The 18,188-nt window shown below is 41.8% G+C and overlaps 3 protein-coding genes across 13 annotated transcripts in view; 1 reads left to right on the forward strand and 2 right to left on the reverse strand.

Annotated features, from left to right (window-relative positions):
- SLC17A3 (solute carrier family 17 member 3) overlaps positions 1-18,188 on the reverse strand; it is a 294,893-nt gene that overhangs the window by 31,968 nt on the left and 244,737 nt on the right.
- Positions 1-18,188, reverse strand: part of SLC17A1 (solute carrier family 17 member 1) — a 246,272-nt gene that overhangs the window by 31,954 nt on the left and 196,130 nt on the right. Inside the window, exon 14 of one of the 11 annotated variants that reach the window (XR_009520971.2) lies at positions 12,817-12,991. The exons of the other annotated variants lie outside the window; for them this stretch is intronic. The gene's annotated coding sequence lies outside the window, so the exon portion shown is untranslated. Of the gene's footprint in view, positions 1-12,816; positions 12,992-18,188 lie in introns of those variants that run through there. 11 annotated transcript variants of the gene reach the window in all.
- The window catches only part of SCGN (secretagogin, EF-hand calcium binding protein), a 45,930-nt gene continuing 30,474 nt past the window's right edge, over positions 2,733-18,188 (forward strand). Inside the window, exons 1-6 of the mRNA XM_060023526.1 lie at positions 2,733-3,351; positions 4,250-4,320; positions 8,377-8,469; positions 12,099-12,188; positions 16,364-16,420; positions 16,726-16,803. Coding sequence (XP_059879509.1) covers positions 3,270-3,351; positions 4,250-4,320; positions 8,377-8,469; positions 12,099-12,188; positions 16,364-16,420; positions 16,726-16,803 — 471 coding nt within the window. The 5' untranslated portion in view covers positions 2,733-3,269. The remainder of the gene's footprint in view (positions 3,352-4,249; positions 4,321-8,376; positions 8,470-12,098; positions 12,189-16,363; positions 16,421-16,725; positions 16,804-18,188) is intronic.

Raw genomic sequence — 18,188 nt, forward strand, 5'->3', positions numbered from 1 at the left:
GAATGTAAATTGATACAGCCACTATGGGGAACAGTATGGAGGTTCCTTAAAAAACTAAAAATAGAATTACCATATAACCCAGCAATCCCCCTACTGGGCATATACTGAGAGAAAACTGTAATTCAAAAAGACACATGCACCCCAATGTTCATTGCAGCACTATTTACAATAGCCAGGTCATGGAAGCAACCTAAATGCCCATCAACAGACAAATGGATAAAGAAGATGTGGTACATATTTACACTGGAATATTACTCAGCTATAAAAAGGAGCGAAAGTGGGTCATTTGTTGAGACGTTGGTGGATCTAGAGACTGTCATACAGAGTGAAGTAAGTCATAAAGAGAAAAACAAATATCGTATATTAACGCATATATGTGGAACCTAGAAAAATGGTACAGATGAACCGGTTTGCAGGGCAGAAATTGAGACACAGATGTAGAGAACAAACGTATGGACACCAAGGGGGGAAAGTTCCGGCGGGGGGATGGTGGTGGGATGAACTGGGAGATTGGGATTGACATGTATACACTGATGTGTATAAAATGGATGACTAATAAGAAACTGCTGTATAAAAGAATAAATAAAATTAAAAAAAACAAAAGGAAGGGAGTCACTGAAGGGAAATTACAACTCCCCAGAGAGCTCCACATGCCAGGCTCCTGGAAATTGGTCCAAGTTCCATTTGCTCTGGAGTTCTGAGAAGAACAGCAGTCCTTGTAGCTGTACTTCTTTCCTTGTTCTTTAGATTTCACCTTTACAACTTTTAAAAACTATGTTTGCATTATATGCTTTTGTAGAAAGTTTTAAAATAGAAGATTTACAGATAACAAAATTAAGTCACCCATTATTCTCCCTCTTCCCCATTCCAGAGATAATCATTTACATTATTAGTGTATATTCTTCCATTGTTTTCCTATGTGTAGAAACATGTATTTTATTTTAAAGATTTGGGTCATGCAATACATGCATTTTTGTAACTTGCTTTTTAATCTTAACCTTATGTTCTGAGCATTTTTTGTGTGTCATCAGGCTTGAAAATCAAGATTCCTGTGTATGCAGCAAAGACTATCATAGTGACTTAACATCATTTAACCATCCACTACATTAGACGTTGATTATTACTGCTGACGTTTGCCTTGTGTTTTCTTTTTTCCCACTGTTTATCAGAAAACAGTCACCAACCTTGTGAGTTCATATTTATCAGTCTTCCTGACTGATGTTTGACATTATATCCAATAGTTTCCCAGGACCACATGTGATATGTGGATATATGGATACTGAGTGCCTTATCTTCTCCTCCTACTTTGTTCTCCAATTTTTGTACCCAACATTTTCCCCAAGAGTGAAGATATTGTTTTTCTTCCTTCAACCTAAGCCACATTCCTCAAAAATCCTGAAGTTTATATCACCATCTTCCAAATGTGTATGTAGGGAAGATTCATCATTTTAGTAGCTAACCTACACTGAATGTTTACTGTGTTTTCTGTGCTTAGAGGTTTATAAGAATTTTTTTCATTTAAACTTTATGATAGTAATACAAGTCAAATACTACTATTATCTTCCTCTACAGGTAAAGAAAGTGAGGCTTCTTTTGAGTAACTTGACTAATGTCACAGCTAGTAAGAGGCAAAGCTGGCCCTAAACCCAGACCTGTTTGCTTCTACATAATTTATTATTATTATTACCTAAAGTCCTTTTTTATTCAAATTTTCTTAGTTTTTGCCTAATGTCCTTTTTCTGCTCTAGGATACCACCAGGATACAATGTTTCAATGTTTCATTTAATCATGTCTTCTTGGACATCTCTTGGCTGTGACAGTTTCTCAGACTTTGCTTTTTTTCTCTAAACTTTTTTTTTTTTTTTTTTACAATATAGTCACCTCTTATCCTCTACAAGACCACAACAATTACAATTTATTGTGCACTGTTGAGAGTGGCTTTGGTCCTCACAGCAACTCTCCAAAGCTATTATAATCCTCATTCTACAGTTGAGAAAACCGAGACTTAGAGATGAGAACTAATGATGGAGGTCACGAAGCTAGTAAGTGATGGAGCTGGGATCCTAACCCGGGACTGTCTGACCATTAGTGTCATGTTCTTTTAAATACTCTAATTTAGGTGGCTTATGTACATGTGCTTTTAAAAAATAATATTAAATATTAATAGCAGAGTTAGAGTGCCATAAAGATCGATATTTGGTCCAACTCTCCTATTGCCCAAGCTCCTTCTACAGATTCCTCAACAAAAGGTTCTAAGCACATGGTCAGAAGTCATCAGTATCACTCAGCTTACTATTTCACAAAACATCCAGTCAAGCTGTGAACAATTCTGATCACGAGAGCTCTGTGTTCTTCCAAATGGTTTTTCCTCTGGTCTTAGTGTGGTTCTCAGGAGCCAAACACAACCATCTAAACTTCTACTAAGAACTCTGCAGTCGGCCACCATGTCTCCCCCTAGACAATCCTTTCCTGGAAGAGCGTGGCACAGTATGAACTTCCTTCAGCATCTTAATAGCCTGATTTAGACCACAGAATTTGTGGTCTGCAGAATCTCTATTTAGATGCAAGTCCTTATAGTGCATTATAGCTCTGCAACGTGCATGCCCTCTACAATCAGAGCTCAGTAATCGCCCTGCTGACTCCTTGCTTACTGGTAACCTCTTTCTCACCCCAGCGCTATCACCCCTCTCCTCCTCACCCCCACCCTCCCCACACACGACATTTCTAAATCATCAGGCCAAAGGATCCTAACACTGACACCCTTCCAACCCTCTAAATGGGGGAGCTGTCTCTAGAAAACCCCTTGAGATACACGTTTGGAAGGTGAGTGAAACATAAGGGGGATACTTTCTCTGAGTTTGACAAACAGGTTAAAGGGCAAGGAGAGTGAACCATGACCGCCCGGAGACAGATCCTTTCTCCCCCACTTCCCCACAGCGCTGAGGCAGACAAGAGCTCCCCGCTGGCTGTGCCCAGCACAGACAGCGCACGCGGGGCGGGTCAGGGACGACGCGCCTGAGCAGGGCGGATTCCCAGCAGCTGGTTTCCCCGAGAGTCCGCGGTGGGGCCTTGGGGACGGCACAGCGACGCTAAGGCGCCAGCAGCTGCCTCGCCAGCTGCCCCCGTGCCCGCCCCTCAGACTGGTGCTCAAAGGAAGTCAGAGGGCGAAAGAAGCTGGCAAGAGTGTCAGAAGATACCGTAAAGGAGTCCTTATCAAAGTTCTCTAGGTGTTTCTTGCCGGCCGGTGCCTGCGCTTCTTGGTCAATACCATGGACAGCACCCGCGAACCGACTCAGGGGCGCTCGGACGCCGCTGGCTTCTGGCAGGTCTGGCAGCGCTTTGACTCAGAGGGTGAGTAAAGCCACCTGTACAGCCTTGCTGAAAGGACCTAGAGCTTCCTCTTCCCCATACGTCTTTCCCTGCAGAAAGTTGTCTTCCAGCGCTGTTAATGCAATATACCTAACGCAGTATACCTAACAGACGTCTGGTATACTGGAGCTGCACTTCTTGGTACCTTGTGAACGTTCAGGGTGGGAGGAGGGACCTGAAATTACACCCCGGCCCCCACCCCCCAACGTGTGTGTGTGTGTAGTGATATACCGTATATATAATGACAAATATTTTATATATTAGAGGCTTGTGGGCTGACACTCGGGTATCTGAAGTCAGCCCTCTATGACATTTTTACTCAAATGCTCATTGTTACTCAATGACTTTGTTGCGTAACCCCCAGTCTCTCAAAGAGAGGGTGAATTTTATCAGCTTTCAAAAAGACACTACCCTCACTCCCAAAAAAACTACTTGAAAAGAACTACTTACATTTGCTTTGTCTTCATTAAAAAAGAAACATAAAGGAAATATCTAAAGTGTGCGTTTTAACCTTGCAAACTAAGATTCAATACTTACATCTCTTAAATTTTTCCAAGACTGCAAAATCCTTGGGTTAGAGTTTATTCTAAAACTCATGTTTATTTGTGGATTAAAATTCATGTATAAATAGCTTTCCTTTCCCCACTATTTGTACAAACCATAGCACAAAGCATTGACTCTCAAATATGTATTTGCTATTCACATCCATGTCATCTAGAGGTAGATACCGGCACTTCATTAGAGTTACAATAGATAGTGTCCATGGGGATTTTATAAATTTGAGATTAAAAACAAATTTAGATGTTAAGTGTTAAATACTAAATGTCACACGTTATTCTGTGTAAGTGACTATTATTTATGGATACCTTCTTGCATTTAGAAAAAGGTTACATAGAAGAGAAGGAGCTGGATGCTTTCTTTTACCACATGTTGCCGAAATTTTGTACTGATGTAAGTACTTGTGCCACTAAGCATTAATTTATGTTCTCTTAGTGAATTCTAAAAAGCATCCAAGTCTTATGTTGATTTGTACCTATTAATCGCATCTGATCTCTTTTCTTCCTTGCATGTAATTTTTCTCCCTCTCCTAGCAGCACAGAGGGATTTAGGTAGGTTTTATGAGGTTCAGCTGTAGCATTTGACATGCTGGTCACTGACTTTTAGTGTGACATCTGTCATCCACTCAGAGATTTTAACTGTAGATTCAAACAACCCTGTTTTGAACGTCTCCTTGGTTATGTCTCTGCTAATGGATTTAAACCTAGAGATAAGGTAGCTCACTTTGCTCAGAAAGGTGGAAAAGATGTTAAGAGCTTTTGAGGCTCTGGGTGTTTAGTGCCTTTAATATTACTTGGATAGCAAACCACAAACAAACCATTCAAAAGCATTTTTCATTTTGTTAGAAAGGTTACAAATTTCTTAGGAAATGGCAAACCAGAAAATAATAAACATTCCCAGAGCCCAAGTATAAATGTAAACCAATCCATCCAGTGTCCATATCCCTCCCTGACGGTAAATCTGGCCTTGAGAGATGCAGATTACCTTTTGATGAGCCCTGTACCAAAGCAGAGGAAAAATGCACACAGAGACGCACCAGCCTGGGGCTGGGATAACCTGGTAAAGACTCCATCAGGGGATACATGGGAAGAGGAGTAGCTCTGGAGATAATAGTGTTTAAAACGAATTGTGGCGACAGCTTATCCTCAGCCATAGTTGTTTACATGGAAGAATACTGGAGTGCATCACACTTTCACGTAGGAGCCCAGTGCGGAGAACAAGCAGCTTGGGGAAGGGCAGTCAGATCAGAATCAGAGAGGCTGCCATCTGCCTCTAACAGCCACACACAGAGCTCGTAGTCACCCTCTCTCGCCCGCAGCCCGTCTGTCTCTCGTTTTCTATCTCTCTTCTGATCTCTTTCTGTCTCTGCCCATTTCTGTTTCTCATTCTGTGTTTCATGGCTCTCCTCTCCCATCATCTTTTTTTTTCCCATCATCCCTTGACTTTCTCTGTGACTTCTCTTTCTCTCTCTCTCTCTCAGCTCTGTTTCTCATGTCTCTCCATCTGTCTTTGTCCCTCTCCTGTCTCTGTTTCTCCTGCTTTCTATCTTCAGTCTGTTTCTCAAGCTCTCTCATTGTCACTCCTCTCTTTTCTTCTCTCTTTCCTATCTCTCTTTGCCCTTCATTTCTTTTATCAGTTTCTCTCCTCTCATTTTCTCTTTCCTTCCCTTATCTCTCTGTCTGTTTCTCTGCTTTGCTGCCACTTACTACTGTAAATGCAAAGGCTCGTGTCGTTCCAGAACCCATGGGTCTGACGCCATTTTGTCAAACATGACAGGAGTATTTGAGGAAAACAAAAAGACGGAGGCAAAACCATTCAAAGTCTTGCAATAAACTGGATGGTCAGAAACTAAACCCCAGAGACTTGGAACTTCACACCTTTTCAGAAAACTCCTTGCTTTAGTGATTTAAAGGAGGAGAAAAGTTGCCGTCACTATTGAAACTGAAAGTGTCTAATTTTCAGTCATGGGATGAGGGGTAGGGCTACTCAAACACTGGGGTCTGCTCTAGACTGAAGACACTGCGAGCTGCCTTCTTCTGGGGCTTGGGCTGACTTCAAAGGCATCGTTCCCATCAGTGAGGGAGAAGGTGGATGCCATCTCCCGTAGCTTGCCTGATCTTATCATCACCCCTCCCTCAGATCTGGCCCATGGCCTCACCTTCTCACACAAGGACAGGCATGGTCCTCGGAGGAAAGGAAACAACAAATGACTCACCAGTCTGCTGTGCAACTGTGTTCAGTGCAGGCATTCCTGAGTCCAGAGGTGAAGGGGTTGGAAAGATGCAGAGTCCTTAGGCCAGTGAAAATAAAATTTTGGTGTGCCTAAGAATTAACTGTGTTTGTTAACATGCAAAGCCCCAGGTCCCACCTCTTAGGTATTTCAGTACATCTGGGGGTCTGTCTGGGGTCTTGCATTTTAAAAGCACCCTGACTCACACTGCATCTTCTTTCACTCTGTTCCCTCCAGGAACAGTGATTACCTGTCAGACAGGGGACTGTAATATAATTAGGCCAGTCCTGCTGAGTTGTGGCTGTAGCCCCAGGTACCTCTCCTCAGCACTTGGCAAAGGAGACAGGTTTTGGAGCCGGGGGATAAGCTGTTTAAACTGTTAATCAGAAATGCTGTCATCTGCCATTGTTTCCTTTCAAAATGCTGAGGCATTACCCCAGGGAACATAGTTACAGACACCTTCACTGGGCGTTCCATGATACTGGGACAAGCATGATTAAGGAAACTGTTCCTAATTCTGGACTTTTTTTCCTGCTGAGAAATGAATAGGCCCTAAGTATGTCCTTAACAAGAGGACATGTCCCTCTCCGCGGAGGGATAATCACCACTTGTGACACCTACTTTTAATCAGTGATGCCCCACTGAGTACAGAAGCAGCAGCAGGGGGGCCTCCATGACCAGGCAGCCCCTCACTCTGGTGTTTAAGTGTGACAAGCAGTTCATCAGAGGCCTGAATAGCTTTACTTTCCTCCCCTGATTAGCGAGTCACAGAGACCTTGGGGGAAGGAATTTGAAGATTTCTAACAGCAAGCTGCCTGCTAGTCAGTCTTGGAGAGCAGCCGGCCTGCTTGTAATTACGTTCCTCACAGCCTCTGAGGGGACTGACCTAATGGAACCATCGGCTGCTCTTGCTGCTTCTGTTACTCACCCCCCTCTTATCTCTGCCTTTTGTCTTTTCAAATACTCAGAACTGGCCTCTGAACCAGGTCCAGCTCTAGCCAGTGTGTTGCATAGCATTGCTTTCTGGGGCTGTGTATGCATTCTTCACGTACAGATTGTAGCACATCCTGGGCCTGTTTCAATGCTTCAGAGATGATAAATACTCTGCTGGGGCCTAGAGTCTCAGACAAGGCGAGCAGGGTTGGTGCTGATGGGAAATTACAACAGAGGGAGCCCTAGACTCTTTTGCTTTAGGTCCAAGGGATAATCATGGACTTTGGAGTTAGAGGTCTGAGAGGACGGAAGTCAAGTTTCTGTGCCTTCAAACTAAAGGTCGAAAGCCAAGCTGAAATTCAAAGTGAAGACCCACTTTCTTGCGTGATTTCCATTGCGATTTTCCTGTATGACGCACATACACACTCATACAAGCCACACAATCTACGGCGCCAAGACTACAGAGGCTAATTTCTCGGTACTTAGTGGAGTGTCAAATGAGGAAACCTGGTTGGCAGGGATAGTGTATTAGGGAGAATAAATTTAGTATACCTGATCTAGTCTGAAGTCTAGGAATACGGCACTGTTTGGGAGTATCTGTGCCTCTCAGCCCCTACATCAAAATTCATTCTCCATTGTTGATTATACCTGTCACCTTTCTTTGTAATAACCCTGCCGCCCACTAATGAAGAACAATTTAATGTGTGGAAAAGGTTGTACAAGGAAGGGATATGTGACGTCTTCAGTAGTTCAATGATTATTTCTTTGGTTTCCTCTTTAATTATTTTCCCCTAATTATTCTTTTCCTTGGCGAGACCAAGATTAAAAGAATAAACTCTAGCAAACTGGGGACCCAGAAGAGCTGGACTTTTCAATTAGAAAAGAATAAAAAAAACCTCTGAGTTCTTGGGAAGAAAGTTTATATGTTCATTACAATACAATCTTTTGTCACAACCAAATATAGAATGATGTTCAAATTCATTCTATCAATAGTCTAGTCTCTAAGCTTCTCTTCATTCATACTTTAGGAGCTCACTAGCTACAAGTCTTACCTAGTTAGGATTCTGATCAGTGGTTATTTGTTTAAGAAATCTCCATCTCTCTCTCTCTCTCTCTCTCACTCTCTCTGGTGTGCAACTTGGTGGGATCACTTTCAGTGGCTAAGTAACTTACTTTCCAGGTTAGACTAACATAATTATCAGGCTATATACTCTGAATATTTGATATCCTAACTACATTTCTGGAATCTCAGTGGCTTTAATGTGGTTCTGTCTGGCCCACTATAGGATGCAGTCATGGAAGAAAATGTGCAGAAGATGAAACAACAATTTACGTCTGCCCACAATGTCTCTAAAGACGGTCGCATACAGATGAAAGAGGTACCTTTTATGACTGTAACTTTCTTGACTGTACCTTCTTGGGCTATAATTTTCTCTGAAGGATAATGAAAGTTTTACATTTGATTGGAAAATTAGAACCCTCTGCAAGGCAGCTGGGTTACATAACATTTCTGAAGTACTCACTTTTCCTTTTTCATCAGCTTAATAACAAAGAGTAGATGATGCTTCCATCATTTTATTTAGGTCAATCAATGTTTGTACTTATTTTATAATTGGGGAATTGATATGCTGGAGGCTGGAGGCTTTTCAGTTACTTGATCTAATATTTGTCTCCTTCCACAGTGTCCTGTTCAAATTCAACCTTGACATAAGGGAAAACGTACTGACAATAAATGAGTGTAAAGTTCAGTATCAGTTCCCAATGGAGATTGGAAAGATCAGTCCGTGAACGTCATTAAAAACAAAACAGAAAGCAGCCGCCTCTACTTCAACTCAAGCCACACTTACTAAGTACCTACTAAAGCGAGGAACTGTGTTAGACATGCGGCGCCAGGCACAGTCTATCTTTAACCTGATAATTTTTCCTTCCAGTTACAAAAACGTTTCCAGTTTAGAAAGGATTTCCACACATATTATGTTACTTTATCCCCACAGTAGCTATAGAAGATGGACATGGAACATTAGCTCTATTTTACTGATGAGGAAGCTAAGTTACTTTCCTAGCATCGTATGGCCAGTAAGTGGCACTGGATTAAGTTGTAACCCACTTATAGGTATGAATCTATACAGGTTTATTCTATAGAGTTATAAATCCATACATAAAAATGAGCTGCTAGGGGCTTCCCTGGTGGCGCAGTGGTTGAGCATCCGCCTGCTGATGCAGGGGACGCGGGTTCGTGCCCCGGTCCGGGAGGATCCCACATGCCGCGGAGCGGCTGGGCCCGTGAGCCGTGGCCGCTGAGCCTGCGCGTCCGGAGCCTGTGCTCTGCAACGGGAGAGGCCACAGCAGTGAGGGGCCCGCGTACGGCAAAAAAAAAAAAAAAAAAAAAAAAAAAAAGAGCTGCTATGAAAGTAAGATATTTATTTCATAGACAAAACTGCCTGCTGGACATATGACCTGAAACCTGAAGAGCTAGTCTCTTAGTGCTGTCATACTTAGTCATTATTGTTGGTGAAAATAGTAATTTTTCTTCAAAAAGTTATGATAACAAGGCAAGATTATGTCTTCTTATAAAAAATAGACATGTTCACACCAGGAGGCTGCCTTTTCAGAAAACTACTAAGCTAAACTCCAGATTTATGAGTGTAGCTACTTCCAAAGTTTTCACTAAAAGGCAAAAATTATTTATATAACCAATAATTGCATTATAATTGATGTAAATGTATCAGTGTATTGATTAATGGAAAAGTAATTGTACGCATCAAGGTAGAATAAGCAAAGTATTCATAATTACATGTTCACAGTTACATTCTCTAGCCCATAGAACGGAGCACAGCGTATAGTGGCACTCAATAAATATTTGTTAACTTAATAATAAATGAATGAAACATGGTAAATAATGAAAAACTATGCCATTATCTTACCAATTACTGGTAGACCTTCCTGAAGCAATTGGGAACTTGGCAAAAACTTTGGCATCCGTGCCAACCATTCTGTCATGGAGTCCTGCCAATGAGCATAACTGAGGTTGTCTGTAGAGAAGCTGATGGTATAGGACTGCTTTGGTCCCCTGAAAACCTCATGAGTCTGTGAGTGCAAAGAGTAGCAAGGTCTCTCCTACTGTCTCCTGCTATACCACTGGCCATTTCTCTTACTCCAATTACAGGTACTTGTGACATAAAATCAGCTCACCTGCACACATTTGAGCTATTTTAGCACAAAACAAAACGGGAAAGGAGTCGCATCTAAGAGCCAAAGTGAAGCTTGGGGATGATCTGTGTCCAGGGCTCCTCTGTGCCACTCTGGTCAAACTGAAGACGGAGTGCGTTCTAGAGACTTAGGGCTGGTGAATTACATTTTAATTTGGTTTCTCAGCCTGTGTCACCCCATGCGAAAACACACTTAGTCCTGAAGAGCAGCTCGCAGCTCACCTTGTGTGGTGGGTAGGAAAAACACAAAGTCAACAGGTGAAGTATGAAACCTTGGCCAAGTGATTTCATCTCTCTGAGCCTCAAGTTCATCGTCTTCATCCACAGAGCAGTTACCACGGACTAACTTTTTAATGGGTACCAGGGACTTTGCTAAACAGTTTATAAATAGTGCCTCACCTGACTTTTAGTCTTCACATAAGCACCAGGATATAAATATTATTATCTCCATTTTACAAATGAGGAAATTGAGGCACAGAGGTATCAATTAAATTGTCCAAGATCAAATAATAGGTGAATACGGAGAAGGAAGGATCCACACTAAAGCCAACCACATACTGCTTTGTGCTGCCTCCCATTCGTATTAAAATGCCAATACTTATATTTACCTGAAGGATTGGTGTGAGAATTTAATGAGATGATAGATGAAAAGGACATTGCCAGTGCCTGCCATGTAGTAGGTATTCAATATATGACAGTTGATATTAACACGATGTGCCCTTGAGCTGACCTACATCCAACTAGAGAATATGAATGGGAGTGTGGGCTAATCATTCCTACAACCTAGCAGAAGCTTTTGCTCTGGACTTTCTCTAGCACTGAACAAGATGCCGGGAGAACTATGGTTATAGAAGAAATGGCCGTTGTTTATGGGGGACAATTCAGAAAGGAGACAGTATACACTGAAATACCATAGGTTTGGCAAAGAACCCAGCCAAACGTGCCTATGAGCTGAAACAAGTATTACCATCACGTAGGGGAAGACATGTGACCTTTGTTCATGGGAGCAAGGGAAGTCAGTCAGTAGAACTGGTGCTCATATAGACGGCTGGATGGTTAAATTTACCACGAGTGAACCAACTTTGAAAGTATCATATAGATGCTAATAATATAAAAGAATATAAACCATAGCCAACTCAAGAATCAAGCCAAACAGCAATCATTCCTGATTGTGTGTACGGCACCGAAGTGATCTGTATACACAGCATCTCACCAGCACAGCACAGGGGTTAAAAGTGTGGGCTTAGTTGAGGTCCTGACTCCACCACTTACTAACTACATAATGATGGCAAGCTCCTTATCTCTGTGAAGCCCAGTTTCCTTAACTAATAAATAATAATAATGATGTGTTATGCACCCTATAGGTTGTTCGGATTAAATGAGTTAGCATATATAAGTATTTAGAACAATTCATGGCACATATAAAAATTACTGGGTATTTTTATTTTCTACTATAATTACAGAGTTGTTAATATAAAATTGGAGCCTCTCAGAATAAGGTCTGGAACATTTTAAGCACTAACACATTTATTATTAAATAATAATAAAGATGATTATTATTATTTTGGATTGTAAGCTCATGGAAGACAGATACTCATAGTGTTTCACACCTAGAAGGGTGCAATACTTCCTGAAAGAATCAATGAATCCAAAATGACAATCAAGGGCGCGGAACTACGTGTTGGGCTCTCCATCCTGAGAGATCCAAGCCCTTCTGCCCTCTAATATGTTCCTTGATGCCTTTTACCCACGGAGTACCGGCCAGTGTCACCAGCTGCTATTTCCCCCTTTTCCTTTAGCTTGCCTGCATGTTCTTGTCCGAGGATGAAAACTTTCTTCTGCTCTTTCGCCGGGAAACCCCCTTGGACAGCAGTGTGGAGTTTATGCAGGTAAGCGTTTGGTTGTGTCTCTATGGAGGGTGAGGCCAGGATTCCAGCCACCTGCTGTGGCTGCCACCACTCCTGCCCAGTCCCCAAGGGAGAGCTGCCCACAAAGGACAAGACCATGCAAAGAAGCCCTTGTGTGGAGCCTGGACTTTGGCCCCAAGCCCCAATGTGCTCTCTCAGTGTGCTGACCCGGGCTGCCCCTGAGCTGACAAACTCCTTAGCCTGGGCTAGAGGAAGGCTTAGACGAGGGGCCCGGCAGGTACCTGAGGCATGTAATGGGAGGGTAGGGAGGGGGCCGTGGAACCTGGAGAGCACATGCCCATCAAGAGCCCAGAGTCCTGTGAGCTCCAGCCAACTGCTGCCTTCTGAGAATGCAGCCTAGGCATCTAGACTCTATGGGAAACTACTTTTTTTTTTTTATTTTTTGCGGTACGTGGGCCTCTCACTGTTGTGGCCTCTCCTGTTGCGGAGCACAGGCTCCGGACGCGCAGGCTCAGCGGCCATAGCTCACGGGCCCAGCCGCTCCGCGGCATGTGGGATCTTCCCGGACCGGGGCACGAACCCGTGTCCCCTGCATCGGCAGGCGGACTCTCAACCACTGCGCCACCAGGGAAGCCCGAAACTACTTATTTTTAAATGTTGGCGACTGATTCTAGTTTTGAAGGCACAGTATGGTCAAAATACAACTGATTAGAGGGCTGATCCAGCCAGCAGGCATCTCTTTGCAATCGCTGCGCCAGCATAAAACCAAAAGGCAGAATCGATGGCTCGTCTTATCTCCTCTTTCAGCCTCTAGGTGTTACTGTCTGTGGGTGAAAAAAGACCAGGGGAGGCAGAGCAGGGTGTCTTCAAGGCCAGAGCGGCAGATTCAAGACAGCTCCTGCACCCAGGGCCCCATTCCTGAAAGACTTACCAGGTCCCCACTTGGGAGATAATAACTTGGCACCCTTGTGCACTACTGTATTTATCTTCTGACCAAGTGGAAGTTATGAGAAATGGAGCAAGCACTTGCATAGACAATTCACAGAAGAAATATGCATAGACAATTGATATATAACAGTAACCAAAGAAATGCAAATTAGAAACAACTAACTCTTCCAAAGTGGTAAAGACTTTAAGAGGATCAACAAAAAGACACAGCACTGGCAAGGAAGCACTGAGACTTGCTCTTGCTATCCTGGTAGGCACGCGCACTGGGATAATTTTATGGAAAGCGATTTTGCAAAAATGTAATCAGGATTCTTTAAAATTTCATAATCCAGAGTTAATTAAAAAAAATCTTTACCCTTGGACTCAATAATTCTACTTCTCCAAGCATCTATGTTAAGGATATAATCAGAGATGCAGACAAGTTTTCTACACAATGATGTACATTAAATATTTCTGTTACTTAGTATAGTTAAAACTGAAAATAACATAAATGCTTAAGAATGAAAGAAAAATTAGGTAAATTATGATACATTCATACAATTCATTCATTCCACAAATACTTATGTGCCCCTGCAGTATGCCAGCAACTGTTCTAGGCCCTGGAGACTCATGAGAGAAAAACCCCATTGTGGAACTTTATGCATCACTGAAAGTCAAGTTTTCAAAGACTATCTAATGACAAGAAGGAAGTGCATTATGGTGTTAAGAAACAAAATTGCATGTGCGTTATGATCTTAACTTTGCTTAAAGAATTATTTACCCTAACACCCATGTAAATAAGACAACGGGTAAATACACACTAGATAAATATTGGGGTTTTTTAGGGGTAAGACTTTGGATAATATTTATGTTCCCTGTACTTCTGTATTTTCCAATCGTGTCGAATCATTATTCTATTATTTACAGATGATTTTAAATGACATTTTCAAAATAATTTTAGTTGTGTTTAAGAATGCTCACAGAAGATTTTAAATGAAAATAATAGACTATCCAAGTGTGCAGGCCATATGACTTCCCCTTCATTTTGTCACATATATAATAGAAACACAATGAAAAGGAAACACATAGAAATGACAAGTGACTATCTTGGGGTAGGAATTTCAGAAGATTGTAGTGTTTTATATTTCAGTAATTTCGTACAATAAATATGACTTGCTTTTATAATGAGCAGAAAGTATTAAAATGTTATGCCTGTGTAGGCTTGAATAATCTTGAGAAATGGGAAAAAGAAAAGTTCCATATGCCATTTCCATCTTTTTTTTTTAAAAAAAACTTTCTCCATTTTTCTTCCCTCCCTTCTAGTTTGTCAATTTCTTCTGTCAAAAAGTGCTTTCTCTTTCTCTACCCAATTAAAAAAAATATTTTGGATTCTTGAATTCTTTTTTTAAAATTAAATTTGTTATAACCTATGTACTCTCCTATATTTTTTAAGAAATCCTACCTTAATGTCTTTATATTCCCCCTGAACTACAGGACCTTAAGACACTATCAGCTCACTTGCCATTATTGTCCAGAATATTAGTTCTATCTTGTTTTCTTTAACCCCACAAATTTTATGCTAACAAGATGTTTCCATTTGCCCACATGTTTCCTATTGTGTTTGTACATCATTCCTTCTTCACCTTAGATTTTCCTCCTTTGTGTTCCTCCTTCCTGGAGTATATCCTTTACCAAGAGTCTGTTGGTAATAAACTCTGTTTTTATTTGCCTGGAAACCTTTTTGCTTTCATTCTTTAAAGACAGGCATATATAGTAGTCACATAAAGATCTTTGGCCCACCAATAGCTCAGTTGCAGTAAAACTGTAAGATAAGTTAGATGGAAAATGTTTGGAGAACAGCACTAAAAAGCAGGTTAAAATGTTTTTGTTATTTGAAATTTTCATTCTTCTTCTGGTATAGTCATACCATTAAAGTTAGGATATAAATCACATTTAACCAGGTGATTTTCTAAGCCTGGTTAGATTCAGGCAGAAACGTTGGTGACAGGGACTGAAAGGGGCAATGTTTCTGAACACTTCTCACTAAGTATCAGCATCTCGGACTATCCCTGCAGGATATTCAGGCAGGACCCTAGTTGTGATCTAGAATTAAGGCCCCTGCAGTTGATGACTCAGGAAACCCATTCCACATCAATGAAACATTTGTCAATTAAAAAAAAATACTTAATGCTACTTTTTCATTCTGTATAGGAGTTAGGAAACTTGTTAACTTGTGAGGCTTGGATATGGAAAAATCAGAGGTGGTCAAAATCACACCATTTACTAAAGAAAGCAGTTCAAGGTTTCCTGAAAAATATTCAGCTGTGCTGTCTTCCAGTTTAAGTAACTGTACCTTCAGCTGGCTGAACGCTGTTTTTTGTGGGGTTTTTTGGCCACACTGCACAGCATGTGGGATCTTAGTTCCCCGAGCAGATATCGAACCCGAGCCACCTGCATTGGAAGCACAGAGTCTTAACCACTGGACTGCCAGGGAAATCCCACGAATGCTGTTCTTAAACCAATGAAAGGGTTGGCTTGCTACTGGGAATTATCAGAGGTGTTTTATTCCCTTTACCTGGAGCCAAGACCCCAAAGGCAAGATTCCTTAGGGGCCCTTTCTGCCGTGCAATTTATTTTGGGGAAGTTGACCTTTGCATGAAGGTTATTGCTGTTCGGGGTTTTAGTCTTATGGAGGTGCCTCAGTTTGACTTCTCACCTTGGGTGGCCCCAGGATTTGTCTCCTGTCTACCTTGTGTGCAGTTTCCTGATAAAGCTACAGGCTAAGTTATCAGAGATCAGTAGATGTACCTAGGATAGACTTTGGTTTCTGTTTTGTGTTTTCCTATCATGTCAGACCTCTTAGATGTCCCCTCACTTTCTTGCCAGCTGAGCTATGTATGTAAAGAGTTGTTTTTTAGAGTACTCTGCATTTTTAGGAATTTAGTACAAAGAAGATTGCTTGGTTTGCCATATTGCCTCCCACTGAAGGCCATCCCTTGATATCTTTCCATTTTGAACTTTCCATAGCTCCCTTTCAGTGAGTGTACTGTGCTCCTCCTAAGTGGCTCTAAGCAAATGCAGTGAGTCATTTCTAGTGAGTTCTGCCCAAACAATAGCTGTCACCAAAGAAAGCCTAAAATTCTCCATGCAAAGTCTTAGTTGCACCCAGTTAAGTACTATTATCAGATGCTGAACCATAGTAGACAGCAGCATAAGTTGACCCCAAATTATTTGAGGGTAAATGGAGTAATGGCTTTTGTGTATTTCAGATTTGGCGCCAATATGATGCTGACAGCAGTGGCTTTATATCAGCCGCTGAGCTTTGTGTAAGTGTTGCCAGGAGCTGTGTCTGGGTGAAGGGCGGGTTTGCTCATCGCTGGGAATTTGATATATATGTATCATGAGACTGATTTCTGTGTTTCCAAGAAACATGGATATGAATTTGTTACTTAAAAAAACTGATTCATGTTTAGAAGGTTTAGAAACTGTATGTTGGATTTATTGCTTGCTAAATGCATTTCAGTTACTTCCTAAAACAAACGGATCACAATTCTTAAAATACAGCCTCTTGAGATTTTTAGATTTTTGTTTGCTCACTAGATAAAATGCAGCTCTTTTCTTGATGTCACAGAACTTCCTCCGAGACCTCTTCCGCCACCACAAAAAGGCCATTTCTGAGGCTAAGCTGGAAGAATATACTGGCACCATGGTGAGTAACTGAGCAATGCGATCTCCATGAGGACAGCTTCTCCGCTGCCTCCTCGGGGCCCAGAAACATTGTCTGGGACAGTGGATGATTCTACCCATTTAGCAAGTTGATTTAGAGCAACTGGGAATCAGATAGATGGGAGATGTGTGTCCCACCTCTGCCATCTTTAGCCATGGCCTTGAGAAACAGTCCAGGCTCTCAACTTTATTTACTTCATCTGAAAAATGGAGATTAATAGTATCTAGTTACTCCGAGGGCAAGTGAGTGGATGCATATGCAGCACTTTGCAGAGCATCAGGGGAATAATAAATGTTCGGTACATGTTAGCTCTTCCTGTAGCGGTTGTCGTGGCCCTTGTTGTCATGATTTCACTCGCCCCTCGTGCCACATGACTCCAGGACTCTTTCAGCGTCAAAGCTCCCTGGAAAATGGTGAAGCAGGAGAAGCTGCCTTTGGTGAACTCATCCTCATATTCTGTTTCAGTTCCTAACTTGATGCTTTTCTCCCAGTGCTAATCAACACTCTGTATTGAACTGGATCTGGCTTCTCTACCATTCATCTCCCCCCAGCCCCTTCCCATCCCCAGATGTGGGCTTCATTCCAATCAAACTCTGTAGGTTTCTTAATTAACAAGCAAGGAAATTGCTGGTAGAGGTCAATTTACTTTTATTTTTTTTTTTACTTTTTTTTACAAATTACTTGTATAAGTACTTTACGATTACTTGTGCAATTGCTACACTTATTATAGAAAGAGTTCTTGAGTAGACGCATCTTACCGAACCTTCCGGTGAACAGCCACGGAAGCGCATCACTGAGAGGAGTTTTATGGAGCCCTGTTAAAATGTGCACCACTAGGTTCATCTATTTAGGCCTTTAAATGATGTTTCCAAATACTGTATTCATTCTAACAACTCCTTTATAGCACTGGCATTGTTCCTGCTCCTTTGTGTATCTGATGATTGAGGCTTGGAAAGGGTAAGTGACTAAGTCACCACCAAGTTGAATCCCTAGACTCGTTTTATAAAAATCAGATTAACTGGGAAAGGTTAAGTTGCCTAGCCTAAGGCACCAGTTACACTGGAAGTTGGGCTCTCCTGGCTTTCAACCCTGCATCTTCCTGGCTCTCTCTCTGTACTCTGACTCCTCCAAATGCTGCTTCCAGCCAAGGGCATTAGCCCCGGGAAGGAAGAATGTGCTCTTGACCATGACACCTTGTAAATGGCCTGGACAGGAGCAAAGCTGATGCCAAGGACAGAGTCACACCCCAGGCCAGGGTCTCAATCAAGGAAATTATCTGGCTTTCTACTATGTTGACTTGTCGTAACAGCATGCAAAACGTTGTTTGAAATCCTGAGTAAATAGGTACTTAGCACTAAGGAGTGAAA

This window comes from Delphinus delphis, chromosome 10, assembly GCF_949987515.2.
Source record: "Delphinus delphis chromosome 10, mDelDel1.2, whole genome shotgun sequence".
Lineage (NCBI taxonomy): Eukaryota > Metazoa > Chordata > Mammalia > Artiodactyla > Delphinidae > Delphinus > Delphinus delphis.